We start from the raw sequence: 24,854 nt of genomic DNA on the forward strand, positions 1-24,854 counted from the left end.
ATTTTGTTATATTTTAAAATTGAAATTAGACCCTGAAATCTGTGAAGTGAAGTCGTTGTATTAAAACAGGGCTTTATGATTCCTAATCCATCATGCATTTCCTCAGGCAAAACTCGATCAGCGCTCGATAATCCAGTCCGTGTTTTCCTCAACGCGGCGCCACTGGGTTTATCTGTGTGTGTGTGTGTGTGTGTGTGAGAGAGAGAGAGAGAGAGAGAGAGAGAGAGCGAGAGAGAGAGACTTTCAGCGCGCAGCTCCCGCTCTCTTCCAGATAACTGGAATCTGGAGGTTTTGCTTTTATTACAAGAAGCGCGTTTATTCTAAGAGGATCCATTGGAGACTTCTGCTATGTGGTGGATCCGAAAGAAGGCGTGATTTAGGAACGACTGAATGATTTAAACATTTCCCAACCTGGTGCGCTGAGCGCGTCTCTCTCTCTCTCCACGGATCCCGCGCACTTTGCGCTTTTACGCGTCGGCTGGATTTTGCGCACAGGAGGATTTGCGATGTGGAAGACACCTGTCGTGGGTTTCATTTGTTCTTTATCGCTTCTATTATCGCTGACATGTGCTGGGGATGTAAAATCGCGCAGCTGCAGCGACATGCGCCAGGCTTACACAGCCAAAGGCTTTAGTGTTCATAACGTACCACACCAGGAGATATCAGGTGAGGAGAGCATGACAAGATCATGTCCACATCACAACCTCTGGGTTAAAGAGGAATGTGTGCTCGCATATCAGCTGGGAGTTTTTACAAACCCTATTTGGGTGGAGAACAGCCCATACACATAGAGAAAGTTTGGTTTTTAAAGTCTTGATGATCATTCAATCATTTGCATGGTGTTGATCATGCAGATTTGGAGATGATATACATGTTGCATAGCCTGTAGGCTAATAAATGCATGCAGCTCAAGAATTCAGAAAGAAATGTGGGTGACTTGCATTTTTGAGAGCTTTAGAAACTTTCCCTTCCATCTGTTCTTCATTCTTGATAGATGTACTTGGCATTATTACGGTGGTTATACCTTACTACACTCACTTTAACCATGAACAACAACAACAAATCATTTCTGGGGGTGATTTTAGCGTTAATTTGTGTGTGTTTGACTGTTTTGAGTCCTTTTTGAGCGTGCTGAAAGTTGGAGAACTTGAAAAAGTCTCAGTTATATGGCCATATCAACCGTGAAATCAATGTAAATCTAAATGTGCATCATTAAATCATGCATTATGTGCTGTGGTGTTGCTCAATAATGATTCGCAGATATTTTACATGTTATAAATGAGTATAATTTTACATGTAGCTCAAAACATCACCCATAAATTTGTTTTTTGCAATTTTGAGAGCTTTGAAAACATCACCTTCCTTCTGTTTTTCAATCATGATGGATATACATTTATTTTAGGCATAAAAAACAACAGAAGATTTTTTTTTTGTGGGAGATATTGTTCTTCATTTGTGTGAGTTTGAGTTTTGAGTCCTTTTTGAGCGTGCTGAAAGTTGGAGAGTTCAGTATCTGTTATATGGCCAAATCAACTGCTAAAACAATCAATGTAGGAAAATATCTGCTGGTGTTGATTAATAATGATGGAAACATGCATCGCATGCCATAAATGAAAGATCTTTACATGTATCTCATAAAATCAGGAACAAAGTGGGTGACTTGCAATCTGGAGAGCTTTGAATACTTTTCCTACCACTATCTGTTTATCTCCAGTTACATTCATTTTAACTTATTATTAAAGATAGTATTAATATCTCAAGATAATATAGGGGTTCACTTTTAAAACCAAGGCGCATATCCAAGTTTTACTTGTAGAATTGAAAATAATAATAATTAAAATGGTCGTATCACATGCAAAAAAAAAAAAAAAAAAAAAAGAATATATATATTATTATTATTATTATTATTATTGTTTTTTTTTTTTCAAAAAGTAAATGTAGATCTCTATATATACAAAGGTAAGAAGGCTTTCTGCTTAAATTAGCTGAAACCACCAAGACACAAAAATCAACTGCAAAACATTTTAATTTCATAGCAAAATTCCATAAAATTATATTGTGTAATTTTTAACAAAATCAATAACTAAAAATTAAAATATTTATTTGTTATTATTATTATTTTAAGATTACTCAGATTATTTGGAATTTTGTTATGAAATTGAAATGAGAAAATCTTAAAATATTTTTAAGTGTACAAGAGTAAGAAGGTTTTCTGCCTAAATTCACAGAAAACCACAAATCAGAAATATTAAGAGAATATTTTACAATAACTCTTAGTTTACCTCGGTAACCATACCACTTGCCAACTTTATAGTAAACAATACAATTTTTGTTCTCCACTGCTACTTTAACTTGAATGTTTATTAGTTTGTTTTAATCTTAGAAAATGCAAAACTACAGAAAGTTATTTTGCATTCTCAATCACATATAAAACGAGGCCCGTGTGAGTTAAAAGTCTAATATACCTGTGGATTATTCTTTGGACATGCTCTGTAAACTCTCGCTCTCCACTCATAAATGTGTCCAGTGAGTTTTAGCCACATCTGAAAAAGGTTTACAGCCTCTTTTCACAGGACTGACTCCAATTAAAATCTCAGACATGCAATATAAACAACCCCAGTAGGTGGCCTTCTCACGCAGTTGGAAGAGTCCCTGTTTAGCATTGGATTTATGAAGTCCTTAAGGCTATAGAATGGCTTTAATGCATACTGCGGCACAGATAGGGGTTTTCCTTTATTATCTGTTGTGAAGTAATCACATTTGAAGGTTTTATCCAGTCAAAAGCAGATTACCATGGTAGAGGCATCATGCAGGAAAAGAGATAATACAGTAATCATGTGTTTTTGGTCCCACAATACGAAATGTGATGAAAAGAGCAGTTAGATTTGTCTTAAAGTTAGGTTTTTGCTGGCTAACTAGTGACTATACCGTGTTTATGATTATGGCATTTGTGAATTCTTGCGTTGGATGTTTTTGAGAGCGGTTTACAGGAGTTTACAGGTCTGCGTATTGCAGATTTTAAAGGAATAGTTCACTCCAAAATTAAAATTCTGTCATTATTTAATCACGCTCATGTTGTTCCAAACCCATTTATCTTTCTCTCTTACGTGGAACACAAAAGGAGATGATTAGCAGAATGTCTAAGCTGCTCTTTCCTATATAATGAAGGTGAATGGTGACCATACCTAAATTTGGTTTCAGAACACAAACTTTTATGATGCTTTTATGCCCTTTTTGGAGTTTGACAGTCCCAGGTCCCCATCCATTTTCATTGTATGGAAAAGAGTAGCGTGAACATTCTTTTAAATATGTCCTTTTGTGTTCCACGGACAATTGACATCCATGAGGGTGAGTAAAGGTGAACCTTTAAACATGGAATTACAAAAGTGTATCAACGCATTAAAATCAGCTTTACAGTATGTAGCCTATGTCTGCACAATTAAACCGTGTTGTTCTACAGTTCTAAAATAAGATTCTTTTCTCGTCCCTGGTGTCTCACCTGTGAGTGTGTTGTCTTTTGAGTGTCCCATTGCAGGCATTCTCACAGGACTCAACTCCCGAAGTGTACCATCAGTTTCATAGCAAGTGGCATGTGTATCCGTATAGCTGGACTGTATCTGCTGCTGTTATTGGTGTTCCTTGTGTTGATGCGTAATAGAACAGCATATCTTGTTTTAGACTACTCTAGCAATGCAATTTCAAATTGGTTGAAGAAGTTTTGTGTTGACAAAAATAATGGGTTAATATTCAACAGGTTTTCCTTTTGTAAATAATCATTAATTGTTAAGTTTACTGCTTTTACAGGCAGGATTTTGCTTAGGTACTTGTTCATTCAGAGACTGTGGTTATAGAGCGTAACAGTCTGGTTCCAAAAGAAAAAAGTCCCATTTGTTTTCTCCATAAGCAAATAGATTTTTAACAATAACTTATAAATCTTTAAAGACAGATCTACCGTGAGCTCTGAGGTTTATCGATGATATATGCTTCTGCTGAAGCCAACAGTCTGCATTATTTCAACTTTATTTTTTAAACCGTTTTTGATAGTGACATTACTGGTGAAGAAATACACTACCCATGATCCTGAAAAGAAACGATCCACAAATCAGAGAATCGTGGCAAGCAAAGTGCGCCAAAAGAGCTCTGCAGTGACTGCCCACTCCCATAATACACACGAGTCTATCCCTACACTCTCCAACTAATTATATATTTGTATATATTGGAATATTTTGCATTAAAATTAAAATATAATGATCCAATACTTAGAATCAACAGCTTTAAATCAATAGTTTTATATTTTTCCATCCTTTTTTAATTCGATTACGTAATTCGCAATGCTTCATGGGATTATAGTTCATTCCTTCATTAAAGACGTCAAGTACACAGTCTTGTAGCTTTGTCTTTTTTCAAATACTTTTTAGCTTCAAATAAAAGTTTACAATGTTGTGAGTCACCACAATGTTGTGATGGTTTGGTTAATAGTTAGAACTCATTTATGAAGAATTTTAAGAAATCCCTTTGGAAGATTTGAATAGGAAAAACACCTAGATGGCTGAAAAAGTGGCCAGGCATTGTTGCGTTCTGTTGCCAGATCTCGCTATTAGGCTATATGATATGATATGATATATCTTCAACAACATTTTCAAACTTATACAAAAATCTATATATTGAATAAAAACTATATTTTGGGAACAAAGTGGCTAAAAGAAAATCTCCCCAGAAGTTCGCTAAATCTGGCAAACATCCTCCAAGAGAAATTTCATAATAAATTATTCAGAAAATGTACATTATTTTAAATTATTAAAAAAAAAAAATAATTCTAAAGTTTCTTGTAGGGTTAGGGTTATTATTCTCTAGATATTATTATTAATTTTATTCAAAAACATTTTTTCTTTGAAGTTGAAATTTGTCATTTAGATATAGGGGATTTAAAAATTATATATTTTTTTAAATGTTTCAACTTGCATCTGGACTTTAAAGGATTCAGATCTCTTTTTTGTTAAATTTAGTTGTAAGACCTCCACTTTTCATTCACACACTTATTTTTTGGAACCCATTCAACTTAAATATTGTTATAAACGGCAAACAAATACTAATGATGACAATAATAATAATAATAATAATAATAATAATAATAATAATAATAAATTGTTATTCATATTATTATTATTTACTTTTAATTTTAATTTTAAATACAACAGTAATATATTTAAATTGTGCACTTTTTAAACCCTCACGCTTTTATTTTGACATTCTAAACTTTCCAGGAAGTCCTGTATGTGTCTGGTTGTAGGCAAGTTCACAGTAGTTTAATTCACTTCTTATTCAAATTCTGGTAAAATGCACCTCCGGTGCCGTTCTAAATACATATTATAAGTGAACCGAACTATTGAGCATCTACAACTGAGATGCTGTTCTTGGGTAGCGCTCAAATATTGCACACCGCTGTGAAGGCTAAAAATATCCGCGAGTGCATCACCAGCCTGTGCGTGAGTTTGTGTCAACAGAGCTGCACCATTCACTAACGCGCTGGCGCTGCGCATACTATATATTTACTTATTAAACACAGCCTTTTGTGATTCACAGAGCTACTGCACATCTTCAAGTGGCTTTGAATAAAATGCACAAGTCATATGAACTACTTTAATGGTGTTTTTATGGTTCTATGTCATCATTTTTGGCGCTTGATAGTAACGAACATGACTAACACACAGTATCGGATTTGGATCGGGCTTATCGGACCGATACACGATCTGTCTAAAAGCTTCAGTATCGGGGATCGGTGCATCCCTAGTTATAAAATGTTTAGTTGGTTTGTTTACTATTCTCCGTGGGAGTAAAAGTTGTAGCCAACTTGCACGTTATTTCTTTTCAATTTCGCCATGTTGTACTATTTGTACAACTTGTCATGAGACCAGGTCAGTACTTGCAGTTGAAATGACCCTACAACTTTACCCTAAACCCCTGTATTACAGGGATAACTGTATGGTTTTACAGTGTCTCTTCACCCTGCTGTACATTCATGGGTGTGTGAGAACATTCTGAATTACATGCATCATACGATTCCCAAATCATGAGATTACATTTCCAAACTCTGGCCAGAAACAAAGACCCAAGCCCAATGTTAGTCACACAAAAAACATTTATCCTGTCTCTCAGTATATATATTGGGAAATACAGCTGGAATCACACACACACACACACACACACACACACACACACACACGCACACACACGCACGCACACATACATGCACGCACACGCACACGCACACACACAAAGAAGTATAATAAGGCTTTGTCCTCTGATAAATCATCCGGTTGATTAATCACACATGTTTGATTGTTGCTCTTCTCATGAGCTCATTTCAGATCTCAGTGGGGTTTTTGTTTGTGTTGTGAGAGTTCAAGGGGCAAATCAGTGCCTGACAACACAAAGGTCATCAGGGACGCATTACATAGCGTTACACAAACTTTACATTAGTATCATGATTAGACAGATATTTAATATCAACATGCTCAGGGTCCAAAATGAACCTTTTAGCCTAACAGCCAAGATGTCTGGTAGATGAAAAAAATTACTAGCCAGACAGATTTCTTGCTGGACAATTTTTGTATTATTATTATTATTATAATATATATATATATATATATATATATATATATATATATATATACACAGGTATATATATAATTTTTTTTTTTTTTTTGCAATTTACATGTTGATTTGACATACATGAGAAACAAATAATACTGTAAGCATGTTTAAAAGTGAACTGCTTTTTTAAAGAATGGTATTAGTTATTATTAATATACTATATGTATAATGTATACAGTATATTAGAACACATTAGAACACTTGATTATATGAGGATAAATACATGGATGAGTATAGTCAATGATGAAAGATTTAGATAGAGCAAATCAGTGTTGGTGATTGTTTTTATTTCACCTCTGCCGCTTTTATAAGAACTGTACAATCCTCCAGCTCTGGCCACAGTGTAATACAGAGGAATAAAGAAAAATAAAATAAAAGATCAGCAACTATTGGCATAGATTTTTGCTAAAAAGCAACTATTGGAACCGATTAATCGGTAAAACCGATATATCGGTCTACCTGTATTCGGTACATGCATCATGGGGGATATTGGAATATTGCATAAAAATACTGGATGGAAACATTTTTTATTTGGTAAGAAAACAAACATAAACAATAAATCACAGAATAAATTCCTAGATCAAATTCGGTCTGAATGACCCTTTAGTTTTCGTACACAGCCCATGTTTAATATCACATCCACCTGTGTGTAGGGCATAGTGTTGATCCAATCTGTCTTTTCCTTTCTCTCTGCCTCACTCTTCACTTCTATCTTTCTCTCTGTCGCTCCTCTAATCACGATGCTTAATGAAAATCTTGGCCCCTAAATGTCAGGAGCCCCTGAGAAAGGCTTTGATCAGTGCCACGCATGCACTCGGCCTATTTGTCCAGCACTGGCGTATTGAGCGACATCCATTTGCATTCATTATCCAACACAGACCCTGCACAAACAGAGCACACTCGGCAGACATCATGCCAGTTAGAAGGTGAACACAGACGCATGGAGAGATATTACTTGAAAGGATGGAAAGAAATGCAAATTCATGGGAGATTAATTAATTATGCTATCATTGAAAGGTGACGTCTCAAGTGCAGTGAATCTTGAAAACATCAGCGTAATATCTATGTGATTATATATTCAAAGGAATATCCTTACCATTAAACATAGATGAATTACAGTGCATTTAATGATGTAATGTTAAGAAACACAATGCTATATGGTGCATTTTCTATTTCATTCACCATTCCTCATGTCATGGAACACAAAAGGTTTATGTTAACAACATATCCAGGTTGATTTTTATTCATGTAGTGAAATCGAATGGCGGCGGATGCGATCAAGCTCCAAAAATGGCAAAAAGCACCCTAAACTATCATTAAACTAGTCCAAATGACTTGTGCGCCATTTTGTAAGTTGGCTCGTTGTACGTAACGTGGCAGTTTCCTGTTGCAATGAACACTAGAGGCGCTAAAACAACAACTAGTGTTATTCACTTTCACACAAATCATGAGAGAAATGGAAGAGGGTCAGTTAATAAACACGTACTTTTCATCCTGTTCCTCACACAGTGCTATCTTATGACATCAAAACACTTTTACTAAAGTGCTTGACTTGTAAGGTGATACATTTTAACGTTTGCATTATACTATAACCAACTACAATTACAATCTTGTTTGGATGTAATTAAATTGTGCGATAGCTCAACTGATAGATTGGTACACTTATGATGCAAAGGACAATGGTACGAGTCCTGAAGAGCACACGATTCAACACGTGAGCCGAAAGTGTCATAGAAGCTCCAGAACATGCGTTTTTCATGTAATATTTGCTTTTATGACACTATCATTTATGTTTAAGGTTTAGGGTAGCAAACTCGATAGAGAATTAACCTTAAAGGAATATTCCGGGTTAAATACAAGTTAATCACAGTCGACAGCATTTGTGGCATAATGTTGATTACCAAAAAAAAATTATTTGGACTCGTCCCTTTTCTTTAAAAAAAGCTCAAATCTGGGTTCCAGTGAGGCACTTAAAATGGAAGTGAATAGGGGCCAATTTTTTAATGTTTAAATACTCACTTTTTCAAGAGTATAGCCACAACACATAAACAATATGTGTGTTAACATGATTGCAGTGTGATAAAATCAATTACTAACCTTCTCTGTGTAAAGTTAAAGCCAATTTTACAACTTTATTGCCATGATGTGATGTCAACAAACCATAAAATGACTGTAAAAATTACAATTTAAACAACTTTACTGCTCAAATAATACATGAGTTTTATCATAAAAATTAATGTAAGTGCTTTTATAAAATTATAAGCTTCACATTTCTACCTTTAAACCCTTCAAAAATTGTCCCCATTCACTTCCATTGTATGTGTCTCACTGTAACCTCCATTTTTGCTTTTTTTAAAGCAAAGTAATGACGAGTCGAAATACATTTTTATGGTATTCAATATTTTGCCACAGATGTTTTCAACTGAGCTTAACTTGTATTGAACCGGGAATATTTCTTTCAAAAATTGAATCAGTTTGGGAGGACATTTAACTCGCTTTTAGCGCCACACAATAGATATTTCACATTGAAACTGCCACGATAAGAAGCCGCGTAATATGCTATGGTGGATAGAAAGATCTTCAGCAAATAATGACCTAAATTTCAGGCTGTTTCTCACTCAAAGCTATGTTATGGCTTCAGAAGATTTGAAAAATATTTTTATAATCTACTTTGTGATACTTTTATGATGCTTTTGTCAGATTTGAACAGAAAATAACTGCTCTGCTAAATAACTCCCTGTATGTTCCACAAAAGAAAGAAAGTCATGGGTTTGACGGTGGGTAAATGATGACATAATTGTAATTTTTGAGCTAAACTATTTCTTAAAGGCATCAGTAGTTCATTATTTCCATATATATGCATTAAAAACATGAGAACTCCTTTCAGTTTTCATTTAATTTTATTTATGTATTTTTTTTTTTCATCTTAGCAGTGGCACTTGAGAAATCTAAAAGAAGTGTCTGCAAACAAATCTGGTTTCTCATTCCATATTTATTCATGCAATGCAAATGACTAATGTATGTCAAAAACCTGTAATACACGTTACTCGTATCATTACGAACCATGATGTTTCCTTTCTTCTGTCGTACATAACACTTATTTTGCTATTAAAATCATGGTCTTAGGTAGAAGTTGACCGATAGTGGATTTTGCCTTTGTAATGCAGCACTTTTCGTACTGGTGTCTCCTTAAGATGAATCACTTATGATGCATTATTCCTCTTTTGAAAGTCGTTTTGGATAAAAGCATCTGCCAAATGAATAAATTTAATGTAAATGTAAATGCTGATACTGATAACTAAGGTGATGGAAAAGGCTGGTAACTGATTAATCGGCCGCTATTTTTATTTTTTAATCATTTTATAAATTGATAAAAAAAAATTTGTCTTTCCTTACTATGAAGGGTACAGACATTGAGGCTACAAGAGTCCAAAATGAATAAAATCCCAAAAGCAGTTTATTGTGCAATCAAAATCTCAATATGTTTTGGATAAAAGCAACTATCGGCACTGATTAATCAGTAAAACCGATATATCGGTCTACCTCTAGTCTTAGGTTTAGGATTAGATAAGGGGTTAGACTTTATGGTTAGGTTTAGGTTAGGGGTTAGACTTAGGAAAATCATAATAACATTGTTACTTGATTCCTTGGTATGTTTATTTTTCTCTATGGGAGTAAAAGTATGTCTTATTTTGAAATGAAGGGAGACTTGGCTAACTTACAATTCTCTGTATGCAAGTATTCAACAAATTACGCTTTTTACAGTCTATACATTCACCAGATGAAGAGTTTATATGTAAATATTTCACCAGATGAGGTTTATTGATGAGGAATAAAAACATTTGGAAAAAAAATAAACTATCGGCATAGCTTTTTGCCTATAACGGATAGTTCCAAAAAGCAACTGTAAGGGGGATCGAGGGAAAGGAGGAGGCGAGAACCGGCTTGACAACTTAAATAATAATTTAATGAACAACTTAACCAAAAACACACAACCATAAACACACACAGGGCAGCTGCCTGTAATTCTCTCTCTCACGAACTGTCATCCCCGGCCGCCTTTATCCCTCGCGCGCCCCATCAGGCTGATTGGGGATCGGGCATGCGTCATTCCAGCCCAGCCCCGCCCTCCTCGGCTCTACACTCCTCCCGGCGTTGCCTCAGGCTGGGGAGCCCCCGGCATGACGTACATCCCCCCTTCCTCTCCAGGGGGCGTGCCTTGCGCTCCGACTCCCGGCGGGTCATCCCCACCTTCCTCGACCTGGGAGGAGACAGGAGGGGAAAAACAACAACAAAAACAAAATAGGCGAGGGAAAGGCCAACACAGAGCAACAGAGAGAGAGAGAGGAGAGAGAGAAAAAGAAACTCACCGGTTCTCTGATGCGCCATCGCGTGGTCCTCGATCACTCTTCCACCCTCTCAGGCGGACAGCAGCCGCTCCTCCCCGGGCGGACCGGAGTCAGTCCTCCGACCCCCAGCGGACAGAACGCCCCTCCACGTTCCCGGCGTCCCGTGGGGACACTCCTCTGCCCCTGGCAGCGGTCTTACCACTCCAGGCAGTCGGGGAGTCGCTTCCCTCCTCCCCCCGCGGACGGCGGTCTTCTCTTGACCCCTCCGCGTTCCCGGGGGACGGCAGGGCACTCCTCCGCCTCCGGCAGCGGCTCCCTTGCTCCAGGCAGTCGGGGAGTCCAGTCCCCACTCGCCTCGCAGACGGTGGCCGTTCCCCGCGTCTGGGTGGTCGGGCTACTCCGTCCCCCGTCGGATGGCAGTGGCACTCCCCTGGGTGGATGGCAGTGTCGAGGACTCTGCGACGGGAATCCCTTCTCCCTCCTGGGACTCGGCACCAGTGTAAGGGGGGTTCGAGGGAAAGGAGGAGGCGAGAACCGGCATGACAACTTAAATAATAATTTAATGAACAACTTAACCAAAAACACACAACCATAAACACACACAGGGCAGCTGCCTGTAATTCTCTCTCTCTCGAACTGTCGTCCCTGGCCACCTTTATCCCTCGCATGCCCCATCAGGCTGATTGGGGACCGGGTGTGCGTCTTTCCAGCCTGGCCCCACCCTCCTCGGCTCTACAGCAACTATCGGTACCGATTAATCAGTAAAACCGATATATCGGTCAATCTCTTGACTTAGATTTTGTTTTGGGAAAGGGGTTAGAATTTATGGTTAGGTTTAGGTTAGTGGTTAGACTTAGGAAAAATTTTAATAACATCATTCCTTAGTTCATTTATTTTTCTCTATGGGAGTAAAAATACGTCTTATTTTGAAATGAAGGGAGACTTGGCTAACTTAAAATTCTCTGTATGCAAGTATTCAACAAATTACGCTTTTTACAGTTTATACATTCACCAGATGAAGAGTTTATATGTAAATATTTCACCAGATGAGGTTTATTGATGAGGAATATAAACATTTGGAAAAAAAATAAACTATTGGCATAGCTTTTTGCCTATAACTGTCGGCACTAATTAATCGGTAAAACCGATATATAAACTATTTTTCTCTATGGTAGTAAAAGTACGTATTCGAACGAGCAAACTTTTTCAAAAGACTTCTTATGATTTCGCCATTTCATAATAATTATTATGACTTGTCATGATACCGGTTGAAAGTTTTTTCACCCACCTGCCATTGACATTTGTGGCAAAAAGTTAATTTAGGATCTTGTTTGTATGTTTACAGCATTCAGAGAAACATTAGTTATGCTATGTCAGAGTTGCATAATGCGTGATTTGGTTGCTTGTCATTTACAGGGTATAATGATTTCAAGTGAGCACATTTGCAAAAATCTGACATTTGCGACAGCAATAAACTCTAATTTGGATTCACCGTGAGCCACGGCATGTGTAATTGGTTTTCCTGAATGCCTCTCAAATAATCCAAGCATAAATATCCCACAAACTAGCTGTTTCCCCTGAGGAGAGCAGCTGTAGGAAGCACTTAATTACTGTTAATTAGGAATGCTAACACCAGCGCATCAGGTGTTGTAGGATTAGATGGTGGCAGTAATATTTATCCTTTCAAATGACGAATTCCACATTAATAAAGCTCAAAGACATGTTTTTTTTATTTTTTTTATTAAGAGGCAAAAGCCGACAGAAAGTCAGTTTACATACGTTCATTATTTTGGACAGCTTTTCCCCCACTTAAACAGCTGAGTTTGATTCAGCGTTTGGAAAGTAAGCTACATTAAGACGCCGACCGAAATGGTGCCTTGGAGAGCGTTTCAGATGCACAGGAAGTAATGAAGGCATTAATACTGTGGAAATTGAAGGTGTTTGGAACTAAATGGCTATATTTCCCCCCAAAAATTTATTGCATGGAATTTGCTCTTTCATACAGTCATGCATCAAACTTAAATAAGTTCTCAGTTAACATTTAAATGTCAACTTTGTTTCAGATTTTTCTCCTAAAATTCATATGTTGAGAAATGTTTACCTTTTTTGGAGGGAGTGAAGAAATTTAAGTACAATATTTTTATATTTTAAAACCTTGGTTGTAGGGTTATAGTGTTCAACAAAGCATTTGTTAAGCTAGTAGGAGTTGCATCATTTGTTGTTTGTTTTGCCGTTGGATGTACAGGAAGTAATGAAGGCATTAATAATGTGGAAATTGACTGGCACTGACAGAAAGTTGTGGCTCAGACATCAGGTGTTTGGAGACGTGGGTGAGGTGAGAATGTAATTCTTTGCTTTGTCCTGTCAGTTGTGAAATGCTGATAACATTTTTTTCTCGCCTCTCGCAGTTTCCCTCAGAGCGTCTAGAAAACCAACACTACATTATTCTAGTGCTGCTTGCAGCACATGTTGACACTGTCAGCATCATTTGTTGTTGTGATTTTTCTCTCTCAACTTTTTCATTCTTGTTTTTTCTTCTGGTTGTTTGTTTTCCTTCAGACTGACTTTGTTAACTGTGATGTGCTTTGTACAGTACATGAATGAAACCTTAAATCAGAGGTGTGCTATTACTTTACTAAGCAATCAGACTGATGATTTTCACCTGGCAGACAATAAAACGGGTGAAATAAATTGCATCAAATTACACTGGAACCCATCTAGAGACAAGAAAATCAAAGAGACTTTGACTCTTTTGACTTGGGCCAGTAAGTAACCACCTAGCAACCACCCACAACATGCTAGCAACCACCAGTCAATGCCATAGAAACTACCCAGGAAAGCTTTGCAACCACCTGTTAATACCTTGATTACCACCCTGAACAACATAGCAACTGCATAGCAATGCTCTTGTAACCACCCTGAACACCCCAGCAACTGCATAGCAACGCCCTGACAACCACCCAGAACACCAAAGCAACTGCAAAACAATCCCATGGTAACCACTCAGAACACCATAGTAATAGCATAGCAATGTCACCACCTAACACCTGCATAGAAACACGCTAGCAACCACCTAGAACACCCTAGTAACCACCTGGCAAATGTCATATGAACTACCCAGAACACATTTGCAACCACCTGGCAACGCCCTAGTAGTAACCACCCAGAACACCTTAACAACCGCAAAGCAACACCCTGGCAACCACCCAGAACACCATAACAACTGCATATCAATGCCATGGTAACCACCCAGAACACCCTAACAACTGCATATCAACACCCTAGTAACCACCCAGAATACCCTAGTATCTTCATAGCACTGCCCTGGCAACCACCATCTTGCATAGAAAAACCCTAGTAACCACACAGAACACCCTAATTACTGCATTGCAATGCCCTGGCAACCACCTAGAACACCCTCGCAACTGCATAGAAACACCATAGCAACAACCTGGCTATGACATATGAACTACCCCGAACACCTTTGCAACCACTTGGCAACGCCCTAACACCCAGAACACCTTATCAACTGCAAGCAACACCCTGGAAACCGCCCAGAACACCCTAAAAACTGCATATCAATGCCATGGAAACCACCCAGAACATCCTAGCAATTGCATAGCAACGCCCTAGTAACCACTCAGAACACCCTTGTAACATCATAGCTGTGCCTTGCAACCGCTTAACGCCTGCATAGAAACACCCTAGTAACCACCTAGAACACCCATACAGCTGCATAGAAACACCCTAGCAACCACCTGGAAATGCCATATAAACTACCAAGAACACCTTTGCAATGCCCTAGTAGTAACCACCCAGAACACTCTAGCAACTGAATAGCAACACCCTGGTAACCACTCAGAACCCCCTAGTAACTGCATAGCAATGCCTTAGCAACCACCTAGAACACCCTAACAACTGCATAGAAACACCCTAGCAACAGCTTGACAATGGCATATAAACTACCCAGAACACCTTTGCAACCACCTGGCAATACCCTGATAACCAACCAGAACAACTTAGCAACTGCATAGCAACACACTGGCAACTACCCAGAACACCCTAACAACAACCTGTCAGTGCCATATAAACTACCCAGAAACTTTTGCAACCACCTGGCAATACCCTGATAACCACCTAAAACACCCTAGCAACTGCATAGCAATGCCCTGGCAACAACTCAGAACACCCTAGCAACAGCAAAGCACCAACTTAGCAACCACACAGAACACTGTTGTAACTGCATAGCAATGCCCAGGTAACAACCTAGAACACCCTAACAACTGCATAGAAACATCCTAGTAACAACCTGGAAATTTCATATAAACTACCCAGTACACCTTTACAACCTCATGGCAACACCCTGGTCACCATCTAGAATACCCTAGCAACTGCATAGCAACACCCTAGTAACCACCCAAAACACCTTAGCAACCACCTAGCAACATCCTGGCAACCACACAAAACACCCTAGCAACCACCTGGTAATACCATATAAACTACCCAGAACACATTTGCAACCACCCAGAACACCCTAGCAACCGCACAGCAACAGCCTAGCAACCACCCACAGCACCCTAGCATCATTGCAGCAAGTTTTGTATAGGAAGCACTGATCACGTTTCTTTAGGAAATGTAAAAATCTGTTTGGTATTTAATATTCATTTATTTTATTTTTTTTCACACTAAGTTAAAATGATTGTAACAAAAATATAACAAAATAATATTTTTGTTTGTGAGATTTCAACAAAAGGCAGCCAAATGTTGTTTTATTTCAGAACAAAGAACATCATATTACTCAAACAGGTTTAAAATGAAGCTCAGACATCAGAAGTGTATGGTACTTTGGCTTTTAGATGCTGATTTGTTCAAGCTACATTTTATAGCAGGTCTACAGCAAAATCTTGCCAGCTCACATTTATGGACAATTTATGGAAGTATTACCTTGTCTGGCCCTCGCGCCTCCAGTAATACAGCTGGCTCACAGTGAATTACTTATTGTTTAATTTTTATGTGGCATTGGTTGTTTGAGTGTTGGGGAAGCTACTTTCAAAGCTGCAAGCTACTCATAATATAAAGTAGTTAAACTACAGTCAAGATATGCTTTTGAAAAAGTATAGTTAGCAACACTACAAGATACTAGTTAACCACATTACACTTTTCTAAGGAGGCGATATCTTTATAAATATATAACTATCAGATGATTTTTACTCTTTTAAAATTATTTAGAAGCACTTTCTTGCAGAAAACAAGTATCTCCAATAGTGTCTGAGACAGTTACCTGTAAATCTAAACTAATTCACACTAAATTTACACTAAATCAAACTTAAACAAAACATAAAGACTATTATTTATATTACTAAGTTGAAAACATAGTAATGAGCCACAGAAAAAAATCACTACAAAAAAGTCCTTTTTGCGCAGACACTGAAACGAATCAGTTAAATGTTTTTATTCTTCTTCTCTTTTTAACTGGTCCATTTAAAAACCAGGGCTGTCAATCGATTAAAATTTGTAATCAAATTAATTACATGGTATGCCGATAAATTTATCGAATTAATTGCATACATAAATATTTGCTTAGAAAGCCCCTCAAATAACAAAAATTTAATATATTAAATGATTAAATAATTATAAATAGTTATATTCAAATTATAAATAATATATATATATATATATATATATTAGTATTATATACACTATATTGCCAAAAGTATTCGCTCATCTGCCTTTAGACGCATATGAACTTAAGTGACATCTCATTCTTAATCCATAGGGTTTAATATGATGTCGGCCCACCCTTTGCAGCTATAACAGCTTCAACTCTTCTGGGAAGGCTTTCCACAAGGTTTAGGAGTGTGTTTATGGGAATTTTTGACCATTCTTCCAGAAGCGCATTTGTGAGGTCAGACACTGATGTTGGACGAGAAGGCCTGGCTCGCAGTCTTCGCTCTAATTCATCCTAAAGGTGCTCTATCGGGTTGAGGTCAGGACTCTGTGCAGGCCAGTCAAGTTCTTCCACACCAAACTCGCTCATCCATGTCTTTATGGACCTTGCTTTGTGCACTGGTGCGCAGTCATGTTGGAACAGGAAGGGGCCATCCCCAAACTGTTCCCACAAAGTTGGGAGCATGGAATTGTCCAAAATCTCTTGGTATGCTGAAGCATTCAGAGTTCCTTTCACTGGAACTAAGGGGCCAAGCCCAGCTCCTGAAAAACAACCCCACACCATAATCCCCCCTCCACCAAACTTCACAGTTGGCACAATGCAGTCAGACAAGTACCGTTCTCCTGGCAACCGCCAAACCCAGACTCGCCCATCAGATTGCCAGATGGAGAAGCGTGATTCGTCACTCCAGAGAACGCGTCTCCACTGCTCTAGAGTCCAGTGGCGGCGTGCTTTACACCACTGCATCCGACGCTTTGCATTGCACTTGGTGATGTATGGCTTGGATGCAGCTGCTCGGCCATTGAAACCCATTCCATGAAGCTCTCTACGCACTGTTCTTGAGCTAATCTGAAGGCCACATGAACTTTGGAGGTCTGTAGCAATTGACTGCAGAAAGTTGGCGACCTCTGCGCACTATGCGCCTCAGCATCCACTGACCCCGCTCTATTTATATATATATATATATATATATATATATATATATATATATATATATATATATATATAAATATATATAAAGTGGCTTTAGAATACAGTGAACATAAGCCTATCATTGGCCTACAGTTCATAACAATCCATTAAGCAACTGAATTCGTCAATCAGTCCGAGTTTTATTATAAGGGCTTGTTTAAGGACGTGTCAATGAACACCTGTGTCAGTCTCGGTTGTGTCACGTCATAAACGTACTGTTTTTAGGTCGCTGTGTCAAGTTTAATGAAGTTTGAAACTTAAGAAAACACGTCTTGATTTCCCTGCCTTCGGATTTGCGCTCCATCAAGCTCTTGAATGCAAGAACGTGTTTTCATCTTGTTTTGTCTGCACTCGAGAAGTGTGGTTTGTTCTCTGTATAAGCTGCACGTTATACAGCTGGAGTTTCGCTTACTGCCCCCTGGAGAAAACAGTTTGTACTCCAAGCTTAATTTACGGTCCGGGACATAATTAATTGGATACATTTTTTAACACTTTTTTGTATAATTAATCGCACTGAATGAACGCATTAAATCGACAGCCTTATTAAAAACAAATCATAAAAGAATACTTTAATTTAATTTGAACAAAAAAATAAAATAAATAACAAACGTGCTTAATTGCCATGAAAATAATGTTACAATGCAAACTCATAATCAGATTAAAAATAGTCGTCATTTTCTTGAAACGTTTCTATACAAAATATGTAATGTTTTGTTTTTTGTAGTAAAATGTGACAGGGTTATCTTTTTGTGAAATTCGGCCATTAGTGTTGTGAGTAAGAGGATCCGTGTCACATTCAAATAAGAAATGCATCTGACTGCGTTATCAAAAGCAATGCTGCTGTTAAATATAAGACTTTGACTTTTATATACTGAAGCTGAAAGATTAGCAGTTCTGTAAATAAATCCACCCATCTTCAGCGTAAGAGAGAAACTCGAGTGCATTTTTCAGCCTGACAGCGAGGTCAAAAACAATGCAGATGCAGTATAGAAACCGATGTGAGACGCTGTCCATCCACACCATTTGGACTGACAGCAGTGCAGTGGATCAGAAGAAGCCGTTCATCTAGTGCTCTTCTGCTTGGGCACCTGCATATCCAAATCTGCTCTCAGAAACTTCATTATGTGCCAATCAGCCTCTCAGTAAAACCTGCGCTATAGCAACAACCACGAGAGAGAGAGAGAGAGAGAGAGAGAGAGAGAGAGAGAGAGAGAGATTACTTTCTTCCTTGTTGATGCTAAAAAACCCTTCAGCAAACAAGACAGTCTAGAGCAGTGGTTCTCAACCTTTTTTTTGACGAACGCCCCCCTACTTCATTCCTATACCCCAGCCTGGTAATTTAACACCTTAACAACCGCAAAGCAACACCCTGGCAACCACCCAGAACACCATAGCAACTGCATATCAATATTTTAATTATTCATGAATTATTTATTTTTATAGTTTCAACAGTGGTATTTGTAACAAGACCATAGTAAACACATGGAAGCATGTCTTCTTCACTACCGTGGTTAGATGTAACATGATTTCTATAAAACAAATTATGGCATTTTTGTAATTATAAACAGTAGATCTCCTCTAAACACATGTAAAAACAATAAATACAAAGTATAAATATTTATAAGTTGTCACAAAAATTTATTATATTCCCTCACTCCCCTAATGCAGCCTAAGACAAATTTAATAGAGCTGATAATATTTATTATCAATCTAGTTCTGCTTAAAGTACAGTTAGTGTTACTATAGTGAATTCAAGGGTGGTGATGTAGAATTCTGTGCCGAATTTAAATGGTTTCCGTTTCTCATGCCTTGCTTCTCACTGATTCTCGCAGAGCTGCGAGTTTAAGAACTTGAGCTTTAAGAGCTTTGCACTTGCGCTGATCTGTCCATTGAGCCGTATCCATCTACAGAGCCATACAGGTGCATTAGCCGAGGTTGTGCCTCCGCCTGTGTATCTGACGCTGCTAAACCAGATACTCCAGATGCGTTGCTAGATTTCAGAATCAGATGAACCGTGGTACAAATGCATACCAACCCGTATGATTGAGAACCATCTGATATACTCCAATTCTAGATAAATGTTTTAATGCAAAGAGGAACTTGCCAATAGATTTAGTTATTATGACTGATGAATTCCCCCATTTGTAACCTAATGCCCCCCTCTCTACTAATTTGCTCTCAGCGCCCCCTGGCATCCTTTGAATGCCCCCATTGAGAACCCCTGGTCTAGCAGTTTTCAAAGAGAGACACATTCAAACCACAACAGATGCAAAGAGCCACAATTAAATATAGTGGGTTTCAGAAGTGTGAAACCACATTGAAAACTGACGGGAAGTTCCCTCGGAATTACTGTCCAATGGCAGAACACGAGAACAATTGTGTTTCAGACCGTACATGGAAATTACGCAGGACCACGCTTCTTACGGTTTTTCCCCCCGCATGACAGTATTTGTGGCATAATGGCAATAATCACAAAAAATAATTTTGACTCGTTCCTCGTTTATTTAAAAAACAATAAAAATTAAAAATCGCATGCACAGTGAGGCACTAACTGTACAATGGAATTAAAATACTCACTATTTCAAAAGTATAGCCACAAGACGTAAACAACGTGTGTGTTAACATGATTTTAGTGTGATGAAATCGCTTACTAACCTTTTCTGTGTAAAGTCATATCCAATTTTACTACTTCGTTGTCATGACTACGTAATGTCTGTAACGCCATAAAGGCAGTTATTCCCTAATTTTATCACACTGAAATCAACCACGATTTTTGCGGTTACATTAAGGCACTTTGCTTATTTTTTAAAGGGACGAGTCGAATCAACATTAATTTGTACTGTTAAACAACATTATGCCACAAATGCATAAAGGGGCATTCAGTAGTTTGGAGCTTATTTAAAAAGTTTTACACATTAACGAATGAATTGTGTTTTTGTGAAGCGTGATCCGAATGGTGTACACTCACATGAGATGAAGACTGTACTCATAATAGTTTTCTATAAAAAGTGTTTTATTATACATGGTGCGGGTCAACCCCTTCAATGTGTTTCGCCATGTTAAAATCACAATACCCGTGGAAGTAGAGAATCCTCGCGCTCATTGGCTGCCGCCTATGTAGATACGCTTGGCTATGCTTATGTGGCACACAGTGTTGTTCGGTGATACAAAGAGCGAAAAGAACACAATGGAACATATTTATTATCGTGCTTTAGCAGTGGAGACAATGGGAGATCCAGTAGCTGTACTGCCAAAGAAGCGAAAAAGGTCTGAAACAAGAATGAATGAATGAATGTTACATTTATATAGCGCTTTTCTGACACTACACTCAAAGCACTTTACACAGTGAACAGGAGACTCTCCTCAACTACCACCAGTGTGCAGCATCCACCTGGATGATGCGACAGCAGCCATAGTGTGCCAGTACACTCACCACACACCAGCTATTGGTGGAGAGGTGAGAGTAGAGTGAATTAATGGATGGGGATTATTAGAAGGCCATGATTGATAAGGGCCAATGGGGGAAATTTGGCCAGGACACCAGGGTTACACCCCTACTGTTTTCGAGAAGTGTCTTGGATTTTTAATGACCACAGAGAGTCAGGACCTTGGTTCAACATCTCATCCAAAGGACATTGCCTTTTTACAGTATAGTGTCCCCGTCACAATAATGGGGCATTAGGACCCACACAAACTGCAGAGTGCGCACCCCCTGCTGGCCTCCTTAATACCTTTTCCAGCACCAACCTTAGTTTCCCCAGGAGGTCTCCCACCCAGGTACTGGCAAGGCTCAACCCTGTTTAGCTTCAGTGGGCAACCAGTCTTGAGCTACAGGGTGATATGGCTGCAGACTGAAGACAGAAAGACCGGCAAATGCAAAAAACTGGAGTAAAAATTGGTACGGTATCTACGTCTTCATTCGTTTAGTGCAGGGGTGTCCAAACTACGGCCTACAGGCCATCTGCAGCCTGCCGACTTCTTTGATGCAGCCAATGAGAGATTTTGGGAAAAGGACATAATTTGGCCCGCTATTGAAAAATGATATGAAATTCGTATTCTGAACACTGGGTGGTGCTATCATGTACAGCCACATTTCACAGCGCTTTTCTCTCCACTAGTGCATTCTCTTTAATTGCCTTTAGCTTTAGAGAATGATGCGTTTGTTATAGGACTGGTTTCGGGTTAGATACTTTGCACATGTACTCGTTCTGGATAAAATGTCCCAAGACCATGCATCATACAACTGAATAGAGCTGCCGTTATGCAGTTCAATCGGCCGCACCGAGTTTATTGAGCGTGCGCAGAGACGCGTGAGCTGAGAATGTCTTCTGCAGCACTGGAAGTTTATTAATTGTTGTGAATTGGTTCATTTTGATGTTTCATTGAAACAAGAAAAATTATTGTTATGCATCACACCCAAAACTACTTGTGCTTTGCAGTGACACTGAATGGACGTCAAAAAAAAAAAAAAAAGCTAAATCCAAGGGCATTGAGAGTAACGTTTTTACCCAGTATAATATTACTTGTAAGAAATTAACTTTTAATTGCCTTATGGATATCATTTTAAGAGGTATTTTTATGTTTATGAGGGCATTTTTTTCTAAACATATAAGAACTATATCAGATGGTATAAATAAAAAATAAAATAAATAAATAAATAAATAAAAACTGAAACCAGGGCATTGCTTGCCCCCAGCATTTTTTGTCACTTTGGGGGCATTTTTGCCCTGAGCCCCCCTTAATTTCTGACCCTGCATCAGTGTTCTATTACAAGCATTCTTGGTGAGAGAAATATCCTTTATTAACACAAAATGTGATTGAAACTTGCATAATAATAAGCATACAATAAAAAGATGATTTAATAGTGGCATCTAAATGTATTATTACAACAGTACACCTTTTTTCTTTTTGCATCTGGCCCCCAGTAGAAAAAGTTTGGACACCCCTGGTTTAGTGCAGAGTAGCTTGGCACAACGATTGTTGTGGATTATGTGTAAACCAGCAAATGGCAAAATAAATAAATAAAATAAAATATAGAAAAATATATTCTTCATCTTCATTCGTTTAGTGCAAAGTAGCTTGGCACAGCAATTGTTGTGGATTTTGTGTAAACCATGACGTTGGTTGCTTGGAAACAAAATAGTTCGTCAAATACAGTATTCATGGACATGGTAAATTTGATCATCAAAAACAATTCTAATCTTTCCTTTAACATGACATTCTGTATTGCTAGATAATTGAGGTTTATTTTTCGCTAAGCAGTTCTCTATTGAAGGTAATTACTGTCTTTAAAAATAACATGAAATGTAAACAGTCTCCAAATATTAATCTGTCCTTAACTGTAGAAGTCTGTTCGCTTGAATTCTGATGTTTGTTTTTAGGCAAAGAAATTATAATATAGTAGTAATGAATAACTTTAGAAATGACCTCAAACTCCAACATTTTCCAGATGAAAATGATATTCCAGAGCTGGCGGGGGCAGCAAAGACGATCAAGCTGATCCACGTCGATAGATGTCAGTACAGCGTCTAACACCACTGTCGTATCTATACTTAAAGTACATCAAGAAGAACAATGCTAACGCTAGCTAAAGAACTACTAAATGCCCCTTTAAGCGACAGCATTTGTGGCATAATGTTAATTACCACAAAATATTATTTAGACCCTCCTTTTCTTTAAAAAAAAAGCAAAACCTGGGTTACAGTGAGGGGTTACAATTAATTTTAGAACTTCATTGCCTGATGACGTAACACTGTAAACCCTAAAATGACCATAAAAACGATTTAAAGAACTTTACAGCTCAAATAATACACAAGTTTTAACAGAAGAATTGATGTAAATGCTTTAATAAAATTTTAAGCTTCACATTTCTGCCTTTAAACCCTCCAAAAATTGGTCCCATTTACTTCCATTGTAAGTGCCTCACTGGAACCTCCATTTTTGCTTTTTTTTATTTATTTTTTTTTATTGTATTTTTTTTTAACCTCCCATGGTATTCGCTATTTTTGACCAGAATTACATTTCCTCATTTAATAAAAATGGTTTCCTTTATCTGAGCAGTACAAGACATGCTGACTTTTCCTCCATTTGCCATCTGAATATAAAAAAATTTAAATTGGGCTTGATTCTAAGTGGTCATAAACAAAACGACATCTTTGGTATTCACGGTCAAAATTGACCAACCATTGAAAATGAATGGGAAAGACAAAAAACAGAGCCTTTTTTAATCTGTTAAATACAATCAATAAATCAGCCACAATTTATAAAAGAAACTACAGGGTGAGCCTCTAAAACATCCTAAGTGCAAAACATACAAACACTCACACACAAACACACTTACACACAAAAATGAACTGGTGAGACTATAACACAGAGCATTTATATGACATTTGTCAAAAAAACAATAAATCAGTCACAATGCTGAACACACACACTCAGAAATGAAGGGGTGAGGTGTCATTTTCTTGACATTATTATGCATTTACTTATGTTAGTTATTACATTTTTATGTTTGAATTAATAAATTATTGGTAGAAAAATGCTTATTCTGTGTCTTCTCTTTGTAACACCATGGTCAGGTTTGACTGCAAGGATAATGACATTAACTGCAAAAACTGACACTTCAAATCAATTTTAAAATGCTAAACTTTGACAAATAATAGTTTGATAATGTCTAAATATATATCCAAATGCATATCTTGTGATAAAATTAGGTTAAAGCAAGCCATCAGAATACACAGTAGGTGGCTACAGCCATCTACTAGCTGTTACTGGCATGACATGGTTTTCAAGTCATGCTATTTATATTTTGTTCACCGGATGGCAGCAATCTGCCTCCAATTTATGTCACATTCTCAAATTTTCTTTATGTTTCAAGAAGTGTAGGTTGTGAATAAAAAATAAATAAATAAATAAAATTAAAAAAAAAATAATGGTAAAATTTAAAAATTGAAATGTACATGAGATCAAAATAGCACAAAATCCCAAAAGAAATGCATAATTGTATTGTTCTTACTTCAGGGAGAAATAAATGGCATAATTATCATAATAATAATAAAAAAAAGGTTACAAATCTGACCGTTCCGATCAAAAATGACTGTGAATACCAAAGGGAGGTGCCATTTTTCAATACCATTGGAGGGTTAAAGAAAATTCTCAAAATTATTTTTTTGTGGTTATCATTATGCCACAAATGCTGTCGATTAAACTTA

The 24,854-nt window shown here is 37.6% G+C and overlaps 1 protein-coding gene across 1 annotated transcript in view; it reads left to right on the forward strand.

Annotated features, from left to right (window-relative positions):
• Positions 1-281: 281 nt before the first annotated feature.
• The window catches only part of gpc6a (glypican 6a), a 280,019-nt gene continuing 255,446 nt past the window's right edge, over positions 282-24,854 (forward strand). Inside the window, exon 1 of the mRNA XM_051702187.1 lies at positions 282-666. Within this exon, the coding sequence (XP_051558147.1) occupies positions 507-666 (160 nt within the window). The 5' untranslated portion in view covers positions 282-506. The remainder of the gene's footprint in view (positions 667-24,854) is intronic.

This window comes from Myxocyprinus asiaticus, chromosome 7 (assembly GCF_019703515.2).
Source record: "Myxocyprinus asiaticus isolate MX2 ecotype Aquarium Trade chromosome 7, UBuf_Myxa_2, whole genome shotgun sequence".
Lineage (NCBI taxonomy): Eukaryota > Metazoa > Chordata > Actinopteri > Cypriniformes > Catostomidae > Myxocyprinus > Myxocyprinus asiaticus.